Raw genomic sequence first — 18,692 nt, 5'->3', positions numbered from 1 at the left:
GAGATGGTTGTCACACTCGTCACATACAGTGAATGGCTTATCTTGACCTGGAGAGCCCGTGGCGTTTATTGTTATCAACGGTGTCGCCATCATACACAGCTTTCAAAGCTCAGGTCCACCTTTCAGCTTTAAGCCTTTAATCACTATCTTAAACAATGACCTCCATACCGATCACTTCTATAATCACACTCAACCTCTTCAGGTCATCACCAGAATTCACAAGGAAGAGAATTGGTCTCCCATAATTTATGTCGATACAATGTAATGCTAAATAAGTGCTTAAAATACCCTTTAATTACTCACTTTTACACTTTCTGCCATATACAAAAATTCAAAGAAATTTTTTTAAAAAAAAATCTGGTATTTTCTGCGTGAAGTTATGAACCCATATTTTCTTTTCTTGAACCCTACCCATCAAAGACTTGGCACCGATGGTGATCGATATACTACCCACTACTGCTTAACATTTAAAATTTTTATGAAGAAAAATTCACTAGCTAATTGATTATTGATCTCTCTTAATTCAAACGTTGATTATTGATCTCTCTTAATTCAAAAGCTAACGTTTAAATTAAGAGAGATCAATAATCAATTAGCTAGTGGATTTTTCTTCATATAAATAAGTTATATGATCATGCTGTCAGTATCTTCAGGTCATTATCAGAAGGGAGCTGGAATGGAACAAACATAATTAGTCCCCATTAGTCTGAATTATTGCTTAAATACTGTTAAGTACTCACTTTTAGACCTTTTCCCAGCTAAAAAGGACTAAAAAGGGAAAAAATCTGTTGTTTTTTGCATCAAGTTATGAACCCAGAAATTCTTTTACGAAACCTATTCCTATTTAATTGGCACTGATGGTGATATAACCCCCACTAATGCTTACAAAAAGAACAAAGAAAAGGAAAATCCACTGATGATAGTTTATTCAAGTTTCTTATTTCATGGTGGGTTTAGTCTCCGACTACAGTGACATGCTAATAATAATTAGCCTCAGATCCTTCAAGAACAGGGAAACAGTGTGGATAGTGATACTTTTCAATCGGACCTGCCCACTTGTTAAATACATCATGAGAGCAGGAACATTGGGTTCTGGATTAATTTGTAATTAACTTTACAAGAATGCAGTACCTATCTACCTATGCATCTATCTATTGGCTTACATTCCAATTCCTTTGATAAAGTATTTTAAAAGATAAGATCTCTGCCTTTGTTCACACCAAAGATCACCAATCTTTTTTATTAGGGGTTAGTGCACAGATAATCTTCAATCTCAAATCTAAATCTGTCTCAATGGGATAGAAACTGTAAACAACTAATTACAATCGGAAAGTGAAAGATCTTAGACATTTCCATGCTACCAAAAGCTAAACCAGATACTCCTCTCACTATGCAAAAATAATTAATCTGGTCTATTTATAGATATGTTTGATTAAAATGAAATTAATTTACTAGTGGGGACAATAAACTAAGAACATCACCAGATCTCAATCCAAATTACATTACTTATTTATATAATAAATAGATGCAGCAAGATTCTGCTTCTGTGCATCCCTATAGTGGATCATCTGCCTCATTGTGCTCATTCTCAACTTGTGATATCTGTATCGGATCAAATAATAGTTGTAGGTGTTTACAAACCACAGCTTTTTTTTATTAGATTTCTTTCTGTTCATAATCCCTAATTCCCTATAGTGTATTATGACAGCATGGCAGCAGAGTTAATAGTGCACCTACTAACCTACCCATGATCCAAATGGACCAAATAATTATAAGATCAGGGACAGAATTAAGATGGTAGGGTTTCCTTCAGAAGTTTTAAAAGCAACACAGTTTATGGAACTTCATTCAGATTTCTAAAGCATTGAATAAAACATAATATTACACTATCTACAGATACACCTATCCACAACAAAACATGCTTCCATTTACCCCTTGCCTGCCTGCTCTGTTAGTAGAACATGCTCAACTTTCTTCCAGATACATGAAGAGGGCACACCCAATACAAAATCACATATAGAAACTTCCACACTGGAGAAAGAAATGATCTAATCAGAAGGGTACATAACTCTACATTGAATCAACTACTCCTTCAACTTGCTGCTGTGCTAGGTATCTTTCCCTCCGTTCTTTCTATAAAGGAAAATGAACATGCCACAAATTAGAATATGCACAACATGAAAATCTGTAAAAGCTCAATGCCATCATTCTATCAGAAGAACCAACAAACATGATGAGTGCCTCACCCATTCATCTATGACCAGTCCTTCTCCTACAACTCGGGGCCCTGCTTCTTCTGGAGGCTTCTTTCGTGACTCAAGAGCAGCCTCGGCCTCAGCCAATTGCCGCTTGAGTTTTTCCATTGCCTTAACAATAATCAAATTCAAAGCGACAATGTTCATTACTGAGGCCAAATTAGGACAAGGCATAAAATAAACAAAGTGCAGCGAAATGACAAATTGGAGATATCTCCATCCAACTTACAAGGGTAGGGCGTTCCGGGTCAAGGAAAACAACACGTAAAACCTGCTCAACAACGACTTGTTCCTTCTGCTCCTCAAACTGCATAAATACATGCAAAAGATAATGTTTAACATCAGAGATTGGGAGGCACACTTGTTTCTATATTTTCATAGAATATACAGCATGTCTGAAAAATGATTAAATGACTCCAAATTACAACATGCTGTAGAAGCAGAAGATGAAAGATCCAGTTATAGAGAAGTTCCAATTACAGATTCTGTCAATAATTTTACATATTAATGATGTAGTGCAGCAGGCTTGAGACAGTATATGAGGATTACAAACAATGACATACAATCAGCAATCTAAGCCTGACTTTTCATATCTGGAAACATCAAGAGAAAATAACCTTGGTTCAAATTTTTGGACTCTACCTACACTCTCGCTGATATTATTTTAAGAATGTAGAAGTGTGGTAGATTTTAAAATCAATGAACTGACAAGAAAAGACTCATTTCAAATTGGATAATCGGTCTAGTTGTCATAGAAATATTAACAACCCTATTGCAGAAAAATAAAGTTTCACATAAGGTAAAGAGTCTGAAAAATGCTTTCAATCATACCAATTCTGGAACATAGTCCATTTCTCCTTTCACTTTTAAGCTCATGATCTTGAACTTAACCTTGCTTTTCTGGTCTACTGGTTTTTCATTGTTCTCCGGAGGTTCCACGAACTTGAATACTGTTGGTCACGTTACCATTTCAGATGATACAAACTAAAATCTATACTAGCTGGCATTATATTCACTGCAAATGCCAATGCCAAAGAGCTTAAAAATGAAAGGGGGAGGGGGTGGTAAGGAAATATCAAGAGCAATGAATTACCAGTTGCAACAAGACTTTCACCAGGAGCAAGTATTCCCCCAGGAGGACGCATGTAACAACTCTTTGGTGCAGTTGTTTGGAACTGAAAAACCAACACGGAAACGGTAAGCACTTAGATGATTCTGTTGGTGGATAAGCATAATATATCAAATCGACAGTAGAAAAGCTTCTGAAACTGTAGTCCAATGCGATACAATGTGCAGGATCAAATGTCTAGTTGTCCAACTAGTTATGACAAGTTGCCATAGTAAAAGATAAAATGCTTGAAAGGGAAAAAGCACAGAAAAGAGAACCTAGGATTGGTTGAAACACAATTACAGTCGATACCTTGAAAGCTACATGAGACTTGGAAGTGTTTTTAATCCCAACAGCACTCTTAACCTGCTTTCCAGGTTCATCTGCCATGAAATCATTAATCAGAAAAGGAATTCAACTGTACACAATCTACTGATAAGCAAATACTTCTAAATTGAACCTCTTATAAGAAATCCTGGGACCTAAGAAAGGAGAGAAAGCTAAATGCACAGACAAATCACTGACACAGTAAGTAATGCTGTTGTCTATAGAAACCAAATGCTTTAGATCTAACTTCACAGCAAAACTATTGTTACTCAACCACACTCAACAAGTACCAGATTCAGGACAACTCTAACTTTTAACAAACAAGAACAAATATACATAATGTTGATTCTATGAAGAAGCCCTGGACTGGTATACCAAAACAAACTAGAAATCTACCAACTTTTCATAGATGATGAACAAGTAATGCAATTTATATGCATAGAAAAGACTAAAGAATCTCAAGATCCTACTCCAGGATTGAGTTACTGTGATCATAGCTTATGTTATATCAACACTAATAGGAATCAAAACTTAACTAAAATCATGCAGCTTAAGAAAATCACAGAACACTCCAAAGATACAAGTTATACGTAGTTATGTACTAATATCATGCTGAAGACCCAGATAAGCATTTAGAAACGAAACCAGTCTGAGCTAAGAAAACAGACATATCATGCAATCAAACTAAACATACAAAAGCAAACAAAATGTTCTTTCTTTCTTCAAGATTCTTAGATCAAAATCATTACTTTAACAACAAAAGAAATCCCAGATCAAAAAAAATCATTCAAAACCAAACATAAGGAAAGATAAGGGGCGTACATGGGAAGAAGAGCTTATTAGGAGGATCAAGACGGAGCCTTCTCCTAGCGGGAAGCAAAGACTTGGCCACATACGACACCGTACTGGCAGAATAAAGCGTCGGACGCTCCACAGACTCGTGAATCCGACTAAGCTGCTGAGCATTATGCCTAGAAGACAAATTCGAAGACGAAGAAGAAGATGAAGAGTAAGAAGGAGGAGCAGCATTTCTTGACTGCCAAAATGGCCTTTTGCACAGACTCCAAAGCTTCCCGTCGGACCCAAACTTCTCAGCCTCCACAGCCATTCTTCCCAACACAGTCACCGGAAATCAGCCTTCCGGCAAATGGGTTTTGGCCGGAGATATTTGAAAAAGAGAGAGATATTTTGTTTGTGCGGTATGTCCTGAAAGATTGAATTTGTTGTGAAGTGGGTTTTAGCGTTGTGTGTGTCTCAGTTTTGTGAAAGGTCTGTATGGTTGCAAATGGCGAATGTGAGTGAGAGTGACCTTTCACACTCTGGACTTTTTGGATTGTCGAAAACTGGCGGTGGTTACTTTTAACTCTCTCCCTGCTATTCTTGGTTGTCACTTTGGCGCAGGAGTTTTTCAAAGTTTTTAAGAACTTTTGGGCTGTACTCCTCTTTTCTTTTTGGTTTTTGTCGAGACTTTTGCGGCTTCAATCTCTCTAGTTTCTCTTTTAAGATGCAAGAGCTAATTACATTTTTCATTTCACTAGCCTTGAGTTTTACCACATTGTGATTTATTATTCTAAAATGCAAACAATACTTTGATCGTCTGTCTGGCCGTTAAATGATGAACGTCGATAAATTTAATCTTGTCAGAATTACTAGTGTAGAGTTTGTCCTAATGTTTTGGTGTAGTCGGAACATTTTGACCATTGTAAATCACCTAAGATGAGATGTTACAAATGTCATATGATCAAAGGCGTAGCTAGCCTAGGGCGAGAAGGGTCAATTGACCCTTCTCAATTTTTAGAAAATCCTTAATTAGTGTTAATGATCTATGAATCTTAATGGAATGAAATAAAATTGACCCTTCTCAATTTTTGAAAAGTCCTTAATTAGTCTCAATTTTTAAAATTCAATACAAATTTATCTTAATTAGTTTTAATTATCTTTAAACTTTAATGGAATGAAATAATATTTTACACTATTAATACAAATCTTTTCAAGGTTTTCTTACCCTATTGATCGATATATGCCCATATGCGCATATTTACGAATCTTTATTAATATGCTAATTGAAGTAACACATAAGTTTTTCTATATTTATCATTCATCTTAAAACTCAAAATTTATTCAACATGATTTTAGGATCTTTCAATTTCAGCATTAGTACAAGAAATATTACACCTAAATTTTCTTAATTATACTAATATATATATATTTTTTGGGCAAAAGATTGTGTTATTTTTAGAGTACGACTAGAAATGAATATAATTTGTTAGTTAATAAAGTTTGACCCTCCTAAGAGCATCTTTAGCAGACTCTCTATTTTGACTCCTTAGCTATTTTTGGAGAGCATGTATAGCTTTTTATCTATTTTAGCAGCTGCACCAGACTCCTAAGTGGCTCTCTATTATAACTTTTAGCTATCTCGCTCCTAAATTTAGAGAGCGGGATGAGGCTCTCTATAATTTAAAACATTCATTTTAAGTTATTTTATGTAATTTATAAATACATTTAAACTATTTAATCTTCATTTAAAAAATAATATAAATTCAAAACTAGCTAAAATATAGAGCATTGATGCAGATGTAATTCTAAAGTGGCTAGCTAAAATAACTTTTTAGCTACTTTAGCTAAAATTTGACTCAAAAATGGCTAGCATTGCTAAAGATGCTCTAAGAGAGATTTTTGGCTACACCACTACATATGATAGTTTCATATTTTAATTTTGTGATTTCTTTGATATTAAGTCATCAATTGACGTTAAATTTTACGTGAGTAGATTGATACTCTATTATTTTTAGGAATATAACAGTTGATAGCAACACTAGGCTCTAGCAAAGCCATTTGTGGACGAATTAGAGCTTTAGTTGCGCCAACGATCGACATATTCCCATTCAAATCTTGTTATGATTTCTTTCGATTTATTCTTTGGTGCGACATTCTACTTTTGCTTTAAAAGAATGGTTGGATAAATCATAAATGGGATAAACTGACAGTGAAAGGCTTAAAAGAGAGCATGCATAAGGCCTCATAATTATGAATAGGCCATCCCAATTCCATGATGCCAGTTAGTACCATTATGTGCAACATGTAGTTCTTGCTCAGCCAGTGGTGCCATTACTGATGCTCCCATGTGGCCCTCTTGTTTATAACTAGTAGAAAGAAGGCATCTTCTCAATCAATGAATGAAATCATGTTTGATAGGTACAATAATGATTTTGGCCTACCAACAATTTCATTTGGGGCAATGTTAACAAATCTAAATCGCTAATGCTGTGGTATGCTAGCTAGGGTATAATCAAACAGCTTTTGCGTAAAGTTACTTTCTGTTCCCCCTATGCTGTGGATCTTTCTTCCTTTGAGATAGTCGAGATTGATTGTATAAGTTTGATGTATGTAGTAGCCACTAAGGGATCTAGTTGCTTAAAAATTAGAGCACAGTAGTATTCCTACCATTACGATCAGCTACAGATTAATATAATATACTTACTGATCTTGATGAATTTCTTAATTATAGTAGACATAATGGAAATCATCATCCCCTTTCCAGCTCAATTGGGTCCCCAGCAGCTCAAGTACGTACATTATTAATTAGTCCAAGTGAATCACCTGCATTACCATTCTTCTCTTCTCTAACACCATTTTTGAACAAGATAATCGATGAAGAACACTTTTCCCTCACTTAATTAACAGCAGTTGTAGACTTGCTCTTGATCTCATTTCATCCCTTCAACTTTGTTTTGAATGATTACAAGTAAATTAATAACAACAACTAAAAAAAAAAAACTGTAACGTATAGACAGCTGAATAGGAGACTTTAAGCTAGCTATTAAGAACGGAGGTGGAGGCAGCTGATTGAGGGGGTGATGATATCATGAAAGTGGAACAGTTTCGCTCTCATAATAGCTTCTGTTTGTCGGCTTTTCAGCTGGTGTGCAAAATTTTATGGGAGTATAGGATCATAAACAAGAAGAGAATTCCATAACTCCAGTTTTAAAACTGGATTGGTCTTATTAGATGGTATCATGACCTTGTGGTACCACCCAGCCACCTGAATCATGTCTATACTCTTTAGGGTATAGTTTGTGTGAAATGCTCTATGACATACCCCCGGACTGCATGACTATAAGTTTTTGGGGTATCTGAGCATGATATTGCTGCCATTGGTTTCATGTGACATCAACTTATAATAATTTAATCTCTTTTCAATTTCAATAAATTTTACTCTACTATGCGCTCATCTATCAATGATTCACATATTTGAGATGTTGGAAGCAATTAAACAATAATTTGATATGCAACAAGATATGATATGCGAATGCCAATTTGGACAGATTCAGATGGTGCAAAGGCAACATTGACTGATCCAAGTCTGCATCCATCAACTCCAAGTGTAGATTATAGACGTAATCGATTTTATTTGTTTGCGGGATGCAGGTAGTCTCCTACCAATCTCAAATAAATGGAGGCATGGTGACACGGTAACTCTTTAGCTTCGATTAGTTTGAGAACGTAAGCTATTAAAGATGATCAGGCAGAGTATGCTTCACTCCAAGCAATTCTATATGTTCCAACTCTGCTTGCAGCTCATACCAATGGATACAAAAACTCAATTTTTGCCTTCCAATTTAAACCAATCGATCGAACTAGACATCTTTCCAGAAACAAGCACTACTCTTGTTGTTCATGCCTACTTTAGACTCATTTTAGATGACTTGTCAACAAAAGCTTCCATGACGACGCTATTGGAAAATCAGTCATGCTAGAACTGTTTGATTGTCCTAGGAAGGTTTTGGGCATCAATTGAGTAATTAATTATTTATGGTGCCTTTCTCATTGTGGGTACAGTCATCAACTGCCTCGATGTTTGTGGCACTATAGAGCAAGCTAATTTTAGCGTTGTTGCTAATAAAAAAGTAAGAAAAAAAAACATCGCAACTTATATTTTTCTAAAAATATTATGTTTGTACAAGATATCAAAAGTGTAACTTTAAATTGATATTATTTTGTACACACTAATAAATTGTTAAATTTTATACCCCTCTAATAATTTTAAAAAAAAAATCTGAAAGGTTAACAAATAACAAACCTCATGTGTGGTACCGATAAAATTATGTATGAGCTTAGCAATTTTGTATATTGAGAAAAATGCACCAATAGTCCCTCAACTCTTGTGTACCAGCCAGTTTGATACCTAGACTCACAATGGTATCAATGTGAGTCTGGGTAAATTTTGCATGGTATCAATCATAAAAGAAGACTTATGGGTTTCTTAATAAATTTTGTGAACCAGTTTGATACCCAAAACACTCGTAAATTTTGTTTACTTATTTATGTTTTTTTTTTTACTATATTATTATTTAGTGAATCACTTGGTTGGAGTTTCAAATGTTGAATACTTCAACTCAGTTTTGACAAGTTTCTGTCTGTGGGTGTTGTTGTATCATGTGGCATGCCATATGATTGCACCCTGGGTTTCTATCCCATTTGTCTTTTCTAAGACAATTATTTTAGAGTACAAGAAGTGTCTACCCAGTAGGTTTTGGATTCCTACTAATGAATGGAGTTCTAATAAGGAAAAAAACAAAATATATCCTTATTGATGTAGGATTACTTGTAATCCTTGTCAGTTACAGAGAAAGAGAAGACATAATTGCCTACCACCAATGGGAATGAGTTTCTTAATTGATGAAGAAAACTAATTCCTTATGGCTATGTAAGAGGGATTTTGTTCTTAGTTTTGCATCAGAGAGACATAGGACAAAGTGTATTCCATTCTCAGAGTTGGAGAGTGAGAGAGGGCAAAGAAGAGAGAGATAGGAAGAGTAGTCTCTTTTCTTGGTTGTTTATCAAGTCTGTTAGATGCATATTATAAATATAGTAAGACTAAGATTGGTTTCTACGCAGTGGACGTAGGCAAAAGTTTCGTTGTACCACCTTAAATTTGTGTTCTTGTGTTCTTGCCTCTGGTTGTTTATCTTGGTGTGCTGTGCTTATTTAAGGTTTTGACATCACATATTGACCGATTCATAAAAGTTGCAAGTTATTTTGGTTGTTGACATCACATATTGACTTATTCATAACAGTTGCAAGTTCAAGAGGTGCTAGCTGCTGTCTCTTCAAGCTGCTAGTGCGTCATCTTTTTGTTTATTTGGTTGGGAATTTTGTAGGTGACATTGGGCTTCTTTACTCTGTTTGTTTAATTTGTAATAAATTTGTACTTCAGCATGCTTAACAATACTAGATTGGTTCTTCAGGGTTTGAGATTATACTTTTTTCGCTTGCTTATTCTTTGGTCCAGAATCGATATAATTAGAAATTTTGTTCGCGCTTTGCCGATTCAATTAGTGTTATCAATGAATTAGAAGCCTTGATTGAGCTAAAGAAGACCTTAGTATCAGGGGACATCATTAGTTTGACCTCTATTCAAATTGAAACTTAAAGCCATATTATTTTCATTCACATGTTAATATATTAATAAACAAAATTTAGAGCAGAATTTTAGATAACTGAATGAATCAGTTTTGGATCAAGATTTTAGCAGCCGCTTCTTCTGAAACAAAGCTAAAGCATCCTCCAAAAATTTATCAAAATCTTAGATCTTTCCTAAGGTTCAGTGCATCATTGCCATTATGAAGTTCTACCAATCTCAGTCCCTGTAAGGTAAAATGGTTGATTATTAAGATGTACACGCCCGAAGAGAGCAAGCCCTACCCTCATGGTTATGGATCACATTGCTCCAAACACCAGACAAATCTATGTTTTACATGACCAAATCCTCCCGCACCCTCTCTTCTTTGGTTGATGGTGAAGAAGATCTTGCTGATATTTCACCTATATCTCAGCCAAGTATGATATCAGACTCATATTTAGCTAATGCATCTTTGAATTTCTTGACCTGCAAAACAACGAATCCAATTAGTATAATTTGAATCATAAATACCCACTAATCCTTTTATTGTAATACTTACAGTGGCAATGGTGCAGCAAGCTACATACTCGCCCTTCTGCACCTCCATAAAACCTATAGAATGGTATCACATGAATGTGAAGACCATGTCACATAGTGTTGAGCTCTTCATAGTTAACCTTAAGAAAAATTTCATCTGGAATATGTGTTGATTGGTTGCTGGGGCGTGGAGGCGGCAGCCTGGTCTTCTTTGACACAGAGACAAGACTCTACAGCTAGTGGAGATGAAGAACGGAGTCTAGTTTAGTTTGTTGATGCGAAGTTGAGAAGATGAAGAAGAAATGGTGTAAACCCAGATGGGTTTCTCTTCTGTTCCTCTGTTTCTCACTATCTCTGCAATTTACTACTGTTTCTCCTCAGTCTCTGCCAACAGATCAGGTAATCTTCATCAGCTACTTTTGTTTTGTGTTGTTTAATTCCCTCTTACCCAATACACTCTAAGGGAGTCTTTCCTAATACCCAATAATAATAAACCATCCTTATTCTTATGGAGCCGCCCTGCTCTCCAAATCACAACAACGCCACAATTTACAACTAAAATACGAATCATACAACATAAACCAAATACACATGTGCAACTCCCAAACTTTACAACATATGTCCCACAGGTTATCAGAGCAATCTAAAAGAGAAAAAGAATTCATGTACTAGTAGGTTCAACGATTAACTACAATATGAAAACTACAGCAGCAGATGCTATGCCCCGAATCCTACTATGTTGAACCAGCTACTCTGCAGACTAGGCATTTGAAACCGAACGGCCCAGGGGAAAGTACATAAAAACGTTAGCGTGAGTGGACAAAAATAAGTAATTGTAAAGAAAAAGGAATTTATACTTTCCCACGTTTATTTCATTAAAAAAAAAACCCAATGCATGCAACAATTATAAAACATAATTCTTTAAACCCTGAAATCTTGTGGAAACATACCAACCCCGCTGGTTAAGAGAAATCAGACTAGCCCCGCTAGTCAAGTAACAACAGAGTATGGGGAAGAAATAATCACCATACAAGTAAGGGAGCCTCCCAGGCTCGGGTCGGAGTGTCCCACACTCTTGAGCATCCCATGCTCTGCTAAAAAACTCACCCACGAACACAGAGTAAGTGGGGAGGAGTACTAATAGGCTAGCTAGCAATAAATATGACGACCCAGGTATGGTGGGTTAAAATCATATGAAAATCGAAAATCAGTAAGGCTTCCCCCAATATCTCACGAGAAAATACATATTTCAACGACGTGGCCCCCCACGCCAAAATATTCTCGAATTCATAAACCAATATGCGAGGTTAAAGTAAATCCATGAATCCCAACGAAAATCCCATTTTCGAAGATCCTTTAGGAAACTCAAAATCGACGAATGAAAATATAAATAATTCCGGAAATCACCTCGGAAGATACTTCATCGAAATTTAATATAAATCACAAATTCAAAATCGAGCATAATAAACTTCCATTCGAAATTCCAATCGATATGGTAATGAATACTTAAATCCAGATAATATACTTGATAAATTTAAAACACTAATTTAAATCACTAATCCATTTCCCATGTCAAAACCAAGATAAATCAATATCAATTTCCCGAAAGTAAATTATGGTAAAAAGATAGTTAATTAAATAAATACTTATTTCGGGAAAAAACAATTGCATGCATCATTATTTAGAAACAAAAGTCCACTCATAGTATACGGCTAACGTGGTATCCAAGCGTAAGGATCCTCGTCGAGTGATGAGTCAGTACCTCGTCCTGTACACAATCATTCGTACCTAAATAATTATTGAACGGAAAATAATTTTACGATAATTAAAATTCAATCACAAATCCCATAATCTCAACTCCTTCAATCCTCTTCGATATCCATCCAAACTTCAAATATAAGTTCTACGACATTTCTAGGATTTAACTAGCCAGAAATCGCAATTAAAAAGCTACCCTACGCGCCGCCACCGCCACCATCTCCAACGGCCACCAAATTTTGGCATGTGATGAAAAGAAGAAAGTGACGATGAAACCACTGTGTTAGGGTTCATCGACCTTGCCCAGAGGAAAGTGACGCCAGCAAGCAAGGGAGGGGCGACCCCATGCTATAGACTAAATCAAAGCTCGAGAGGGGCATCGAGGGTGAGTTGCTCACTCGAGCGGCATGCCAACATGTAATGCCAAGGCTTCCTAGCGAGGCTAATGCAAGGCTAACTAGCGATGCTAATGCAATGCCACGGCGTGCCAAGGCATGTGTTAGGGTTCGACCTTGCCCAGAGGAAAGTGACGCCAGCAAGCAAGGGAGGGGCGACCCCATGCTATAGACTAAATCAAAGCTCGAGAGGGGCACCGAGGGTGAGTTGCTCACTCGAGCGGCATGCCAACATGTAATGCCAAGGCTTCCTAGTGAGGCTAGTGCAAGGCTAACTAGCGATGCTAATGCTAATGCCACGGCTTCCTAGCGAGGCTAATGCCACGGCTTCCTAGTTGGTCTCTCATATACATAGATAAAACCCGATTCTAAGAGGGCGATTTGCAAACCTCCCTCTTTCCAGTAACCACGTAGTTGATTTCATTCTCAAAAATAGTTTATTCCTTAGGTTCATTGCAAGGATCACTACTTTAAAAAATTAGCCAAATCAAAAACTATATATTTAGTGATCCAAATAGTGCAGATAAATATATTCCATCAGATAAATTAAAATCAGAATTGTTCATGCCGAGGTAACAAAAGAATCAATGCTTCTGTCCATTGATCTACATACCGAAAAGCGGAGGTCCGCAATGTAAACTACCGGCAAATTTAAGCAAATGTAAAACAGAAAGTAAGAAACTGGCTACATAAATGTAACAATAAAATCCAAACACCACAATGGGTCATTGCGACGGTGTTTGACCTAAAAAAAAAAGGGAACACACACATCAAAACATCACAACGATAATCACATCACAAAAGACTAAAATCTGCAAATTTAATTAAAACACAAAAGAAATGCAAACATTAACAATTTGTTAACAACACATAAAAAACATTAACCATGAAACAAAACTACACAATACTTTTACTCATCTAAAGAAACCAACAAATCAATACTGCAGTACATAACTTCATATCGATTCTTTTACCAACGCTATTGAAACATCAATGCGTAGAAAAATAACACTCAGGTAATTAACTGTTCAAATATTAGGATCAATAAATGTCTTTTGTGTACATAAAAGACATTAAGTCAAATATATACCTGAATTGCAGACAATTAAACTGTCCGACAGCACACTGTTCCCAAAATCTGTAAAATAAAATAGGAACAATTAAAACTTTATAACAACATATACCATCGTTGCAGATGCTATAAACTCAATGTAGAAAAACAACACAATACAATGAAAGCAAATGAAACCAGTGGCTGACCTAACAAAAATTCAAGGTTTATACCTGAATAAGAATAAAAGATGGAGACAATGCTAAACAGCAGACCAAGGAACAGCGACACTGCAATGATACGTACACTTTTTTGCATAAAATCTGTAAAAAGCGAACAAAACTGCAACACAATTATTAAACTAATCATATAACTACAAAAAGTAATCTCAACGCAATATTTCTGTAAACCAAAGCAAAAAGAAAAAGGAAAAAAAAATTTGTTACAATAGCAAATTCTTATTTGAAATTGATCACAGAATGTTACCAAGCAAACTGATACACTGAGGTTTGGTTTACATAATAGAAATGAATGATAATGACATAAAAATTCTTATTCATTGCATTGCTCTATCAAACTTAACAGTTTACGTATCTTGAAAATATGTGAGATATGGAACAGAGATGAGACGGGATAAAACTACAAAACTGTTATTAACTAATTTATTGCTATTCCTATAAATCAGTCTATGTACATCTTTTTATCCTTGTCTGCATCTTTGGTCTCTAAGTTCTTATCTTCCTTATCTATTCTTAATTGAAATTGATCACATAACGTTACCAAGCAACTACTTAATTTTAATTTCTAGCATTAATCATCAAGATGCAATTTGAAACTGAAAACAGTTAGCCTAAGAAGCCATGGACTAAATTAGTCTAAGAAATACACATAAAAATAGAGCATGGTACTATAGTGTGCATTTGATGAGTAAAAAGAAATTAATTATATTTTAACTGGAAACCAATTTGTAAAGTAAATTGAAAACTGAAAAGATATCCTAATCATTTTTAGAACTGTGAGCAAAGATGCAAAGTATTGTTTGTCTATCTTCTTAATAAGTCTATATGATTCTCTCCTCTCCCAAATCAGTTTTAGTGATACAGACTTTTATCTCAACAGGAACAATAGCAGAAGATGTAATGTTATTGAATGTGATCCTCTCGTTCTCAAAGGGATTGAGAGAACAGTAAGTAATTTCTGTACCTACTAAACAAATCAATCAACCCCAATATCGTTGACAAAGGAAAAAGAGGGAGAGCCATTCAAACATATAAAATAACAAACTCTATATGCGTATCTTATAGCAACAACAGAAAACAAAGACAAAAGGCATCGATTTTTTGCATCAAAACCATATCAGTAAAGAAAACCAGTGAAACGGAAATCAATACAGAGGCCAAAATGACGATGAATGATAGGAGCATTTTAATGCTACTTTTTAATTGTTATTTCCTCATATTTACTTAGTTATTTCTTTAAATAAATCCTTCTTGTTTAGGAAAGTTTCCATCTTTAGAAAGTTTCTATTTTTAGTAATTTTAATAAAAGTTTCTATTTTCTAGGTACCTTGGAATAAATGAAACTGAAAGGAAGAAATAGAGTTTTCCTGGTCCGACTAGGAATCCCAGTCAACGTAGGAATCCTGATGAGGCTAGGAAACCTGAAGGCATTAGGAGGCAACATGATGACGTGGGAGATATTTTGGGAGATTAAATCTGATTTTTGCATGGAAAATCAAGGAGATTACGTGGAGAATATCAAGGGAGAATTTCAAGGAAGAAAAGGTTCAAAACAAGTCCAGATTCATTCCTTAATTCCCTCAAGATATGTTGGCTGAAATTAGAGAATAAAATCTGCAATTTTAATGTGAAAATCAAGAGAAAATCAAGGGGAGGATGTTAAGGATAAAGCCATGGAGAGATTTAAGGGAAGAAAGGTCCAAAATGCATCCAGATACATTGTCTATATTCATGCCTAGATATTTGGCCGAAAATTAAGAGAAAAATCAGAAATAATCTTGGGAAAATCAACAACAATATATTAGGAATTGATTTTGGAGCTTTTTGATTGGTTGGATGTCACACAGAGCTGACGTGGCGCTAAGTGATTGGTCGAAGCTGTGTGGCAAAACTTGGCCATTTCCCTATATAAACCCCCCTATGCTAGACGTTTAAACACACCTCACACCACAACACACCTCTTCATTCAGAAACCTCTCTCCATTAGAAAATAAACATTAGAAAAACTCTCTCCATCCTCTAAAGCAAGCCATGGGATTCAAGCAAGGCCGAAGCAAGAGAAGAAGGAGCCGTGACCTATTCCTCCACCATCCACCATTGAAGACTTGCTTTCAAGCTTCAAGGATCGCAACGTTAATCACCCATCCTCATCTTCCATCCACGGTGTAATTCGACCTCTACTTTGTAACCTTTGCTTTGAATTTCGTTGGTTTTGTTTTAGTTGACATTCATGATTGAACAAAATTATTATTTCTGGAATTTTTATGATTAAATGAGAATTTCGACTCTTATATTGTAATTCGAGAGTTGCTTATGTGAGTTTGTTTAATTAAATTTGCTTTATAGATATCTTTTGTATTTTAATCTTATGTGGTTCGAAACACTTAGGGTTTTGATATGAATGGTGCTAGATTTAAGAACATGAAATCAACTTTTTGTTTTGTGTAACTTGAATCGAAGTAGTAAAGGTTTTGGACAAAAACCGAATTTAATTAAAGAGGATTGCAATTAGGTGGACTTTTTCATACTAAGCTAGTCAATCATGACATGTTTGATAGGATTAATCTTTGTGCTTTCACTTAGGTTAATTAGCATTGAAAAGTAAAAAATGGGAAATTATTTGCTTTCGAATATTTCACATGATCAACTCCTTTCTCATGACTTAGATGAACAATATTAGGGTTTAATCGAATTTGATCATAGTTTCAGTTTTGATCTTTGTTCTCTCATTCCACCCGTGTATATATGTTTTTACATTTTCTTTATTTTATTTATTTTAGTTTTTAATTTAATAATTCTAAAACCCCCTTTTGTGTTCATTTGTATATATTTTTATTCTTTGTTTTATTTTTGTAAATAATACTTTTTACTTTTATTAATTTGTTTTTGCAATTACAGGTGTACTCTCAATCCCCGGAATAGAACGATCCCTACTTGCTTATACTACTAATGATATTTATAGGGTTAAATTATGCGCTTGCTTTTAGCTGCATCAATGAATAATAAAAAAACCTAGCAATCCATAACCAAAACTCACAATAACCGAGCCCAGAAGAATCGAATCGAGACAATATTCTAGAAATTCGAAACCTCCAATTTCCATCCAAAGACCACAACTTTAAACAAAATCCAGAATAAGCAAGCCCAGAAGAACTCGAAAGGAGACAGTATTCAGATTCGGATGCAATCAGACCTGAGAATTAGGTGAGAGAATTACCAGATTAAGGGTTCAAAATTTGGAACCCTAGCCTGAAATTATCGGAATCAATTGGATTGACTCGGCGACGACTCTGTGCTTTAGGGATTTGCCCCCGATCTCCCTCTCTATCTCTTCATGCAAAGCAAAGAAACGCACTCGATCGTTCTTGATTTGATAAAGATGAGTACACGACTGTAGAAGAAAGAGGAAATCAAGGGGAAAGACGCGATATAGACAGGTCGGTGGCAGAGGTTGCAAAAAAATTTCCGTCACTCCACTTCAAGCCAAAACAATTGTTAAATGAACAGGAGAAATGAACACCAACCCTCCTTTAGAGCATCTCCAACAGACTAGTTATATTCAAATTTTAGCTAGATATAACTATTTTTAAAGAAAAATTCAACTCTAACAGACTAGCTATTGCTAAGTTAAATTTAGCTTTTGCTAAATTGGTTAGCTATATTTAGCTAGAGAATCATGCATAGCTAAAGCAAAAGTTATATTCCTCTCTCCTCTTTTGTCCACATGTCAATTTATGATTTGATAAAATATAGTAAATTATTTATAAATAACTACTACTGGTGGAGCAACATTGTTAAATTAATAGCTATATTTCACAATTTTAGCTATATTTAACTACAAAATAATTCCTACTGTTGGAGATACTCTTAGTAAATAGTAATAGTAAATTTAGAATTTGAGTTTCTGTTAGTGGGCCTACTTTCTGAGCTGTTGGTGGGCTACTTAGTTTTTCTTTTCTTTTTTCTTTTTTCTCGGTGATTTTCAGAAACGCCCTTTTATCTATTTATTTATGAGTAAAATCCTCAAATAGTACCCGAATTATCACGAAATGCACTTTTTGGTACCTACAAATTTTCAGGGAGTCTAGTGGTACCTGTAGTATCTCTCCATTAGCCCTTTTAGTACTTCCGTCAATTATTTCGTTAAAGTAGGGATAAAATCGTAAAAACCTTATTTTTAATATTTTTTTTTACAAATCTTTTATAAAACTAAATTAAACTTGGTTAAAAAAAAAAAGAGCTAGAATTTAATTTAATTAGTGAATATCTACATTTACTTACTACTTCCACTGGTTAATCCTACTAATTGTTTGAGAAAAAATTATCTCATTAGTTGACCAAATGAATATATATTAAATTTTTATAAAAAAAATAACTAAACACAAACAAAATACTTAAATTAATTACCCCCAGTAACCCGAGAATTGTGAAGAACGGATTGGGTATTATTTTTAATTTTTTATGTGTCAAATTACTTTTTAATTATAGACCTTCAATATACTATATACCATAATTCTAGATATGAATGAAAATACTATTTTACCCTTGTTATTTTACTCACATGACCGCCACGTAGGCTTTTTTAACGAAATAATGGACGAAAGTACTATAAGGGC

General features: G+C 35.0%; 1 protein-coding gene and 1 long non-coding RNA gene across 3 annotated transcripts; both read right to left on the bottom strand.

Annotated features, from left to right (window-relative positions):
- Positions 1 to 1,783: 1,783 nt before the first annotated feature.
- On the bottom strand, positions 1,784 to 5,068 carry LOC112188446 (vesicle-associated protein 4-2). Of its 2 annotated transcripts, XM_040514840.1 has the most exons (8): positions 4,911 to 5,065; positions 4,513 to 4,880; positions 3,676 to 3,746; positions 3,349 to 3,430; positions 3,087 to 3,205; positions 2,485 to 2,562; positions 2,247 to 2,366; positions 2,071 to 2,133 (listed from the first exon to the last, which is right to left on the bottom strand). In XM_040514840.1, the coding sequence occupies exons 2-8, from the start codon at positions 4,796 to 4,798 to the stop codon at positions 2,071 to 2,073; spliced, it is 819 nt and encodes a 272-aa protein (XP_040370774.1). In that variant the 5' UTR covers positions 4,799 to 4,880; positions 4,911 to 5,065. The 2 variants fall into 2 exon arrangements, with proteins under 2 accessions (XP_024183331.1, XP_040370774.1); XM_024327563.2 differs by having other exon boundaries at positions 1,784 to 2,133; positions 4,513 to 5,068.
- An 8,808-nt stretch (positions 5,069 to 13,876) lies between these two features.
- Positions 13,877 to 17,343, bottom strand: LOC112190514. Its single transcript, XR_002932437.2, has 3 exons — positions 17,114 to 17,343; positions 14,071 to 14,160; positions 13,877 to 13,924 (listed from the first exon to the last, which is right to left on the bottom strand). It is a non-coding gene; the product is annotated as an uncharacterized LOC112190514 (long non-coding RNA).
- Between the last annotated feature and the right edge of the window lie 1,349 nt (positions 17,344 to 18,692).

Source organism: Rosa chinensis, chromosome 2 (assembly GCF_002994745.2).
Source record: "Rosa chinensis cultivar Old Blush chromosome 2, RchiOBHm-V2, whole genome shotgun sequence".
NCBI classification, from domain to species: Eukaryota; Viridiplantae; Streptophyta; class Magnoliopsida; order Rosales; family Rosaceae; genus Rosa; species Rosa chinensis.
This window is presented reverse-complemented; position numbering and strand designations above follow the sequence as displayed.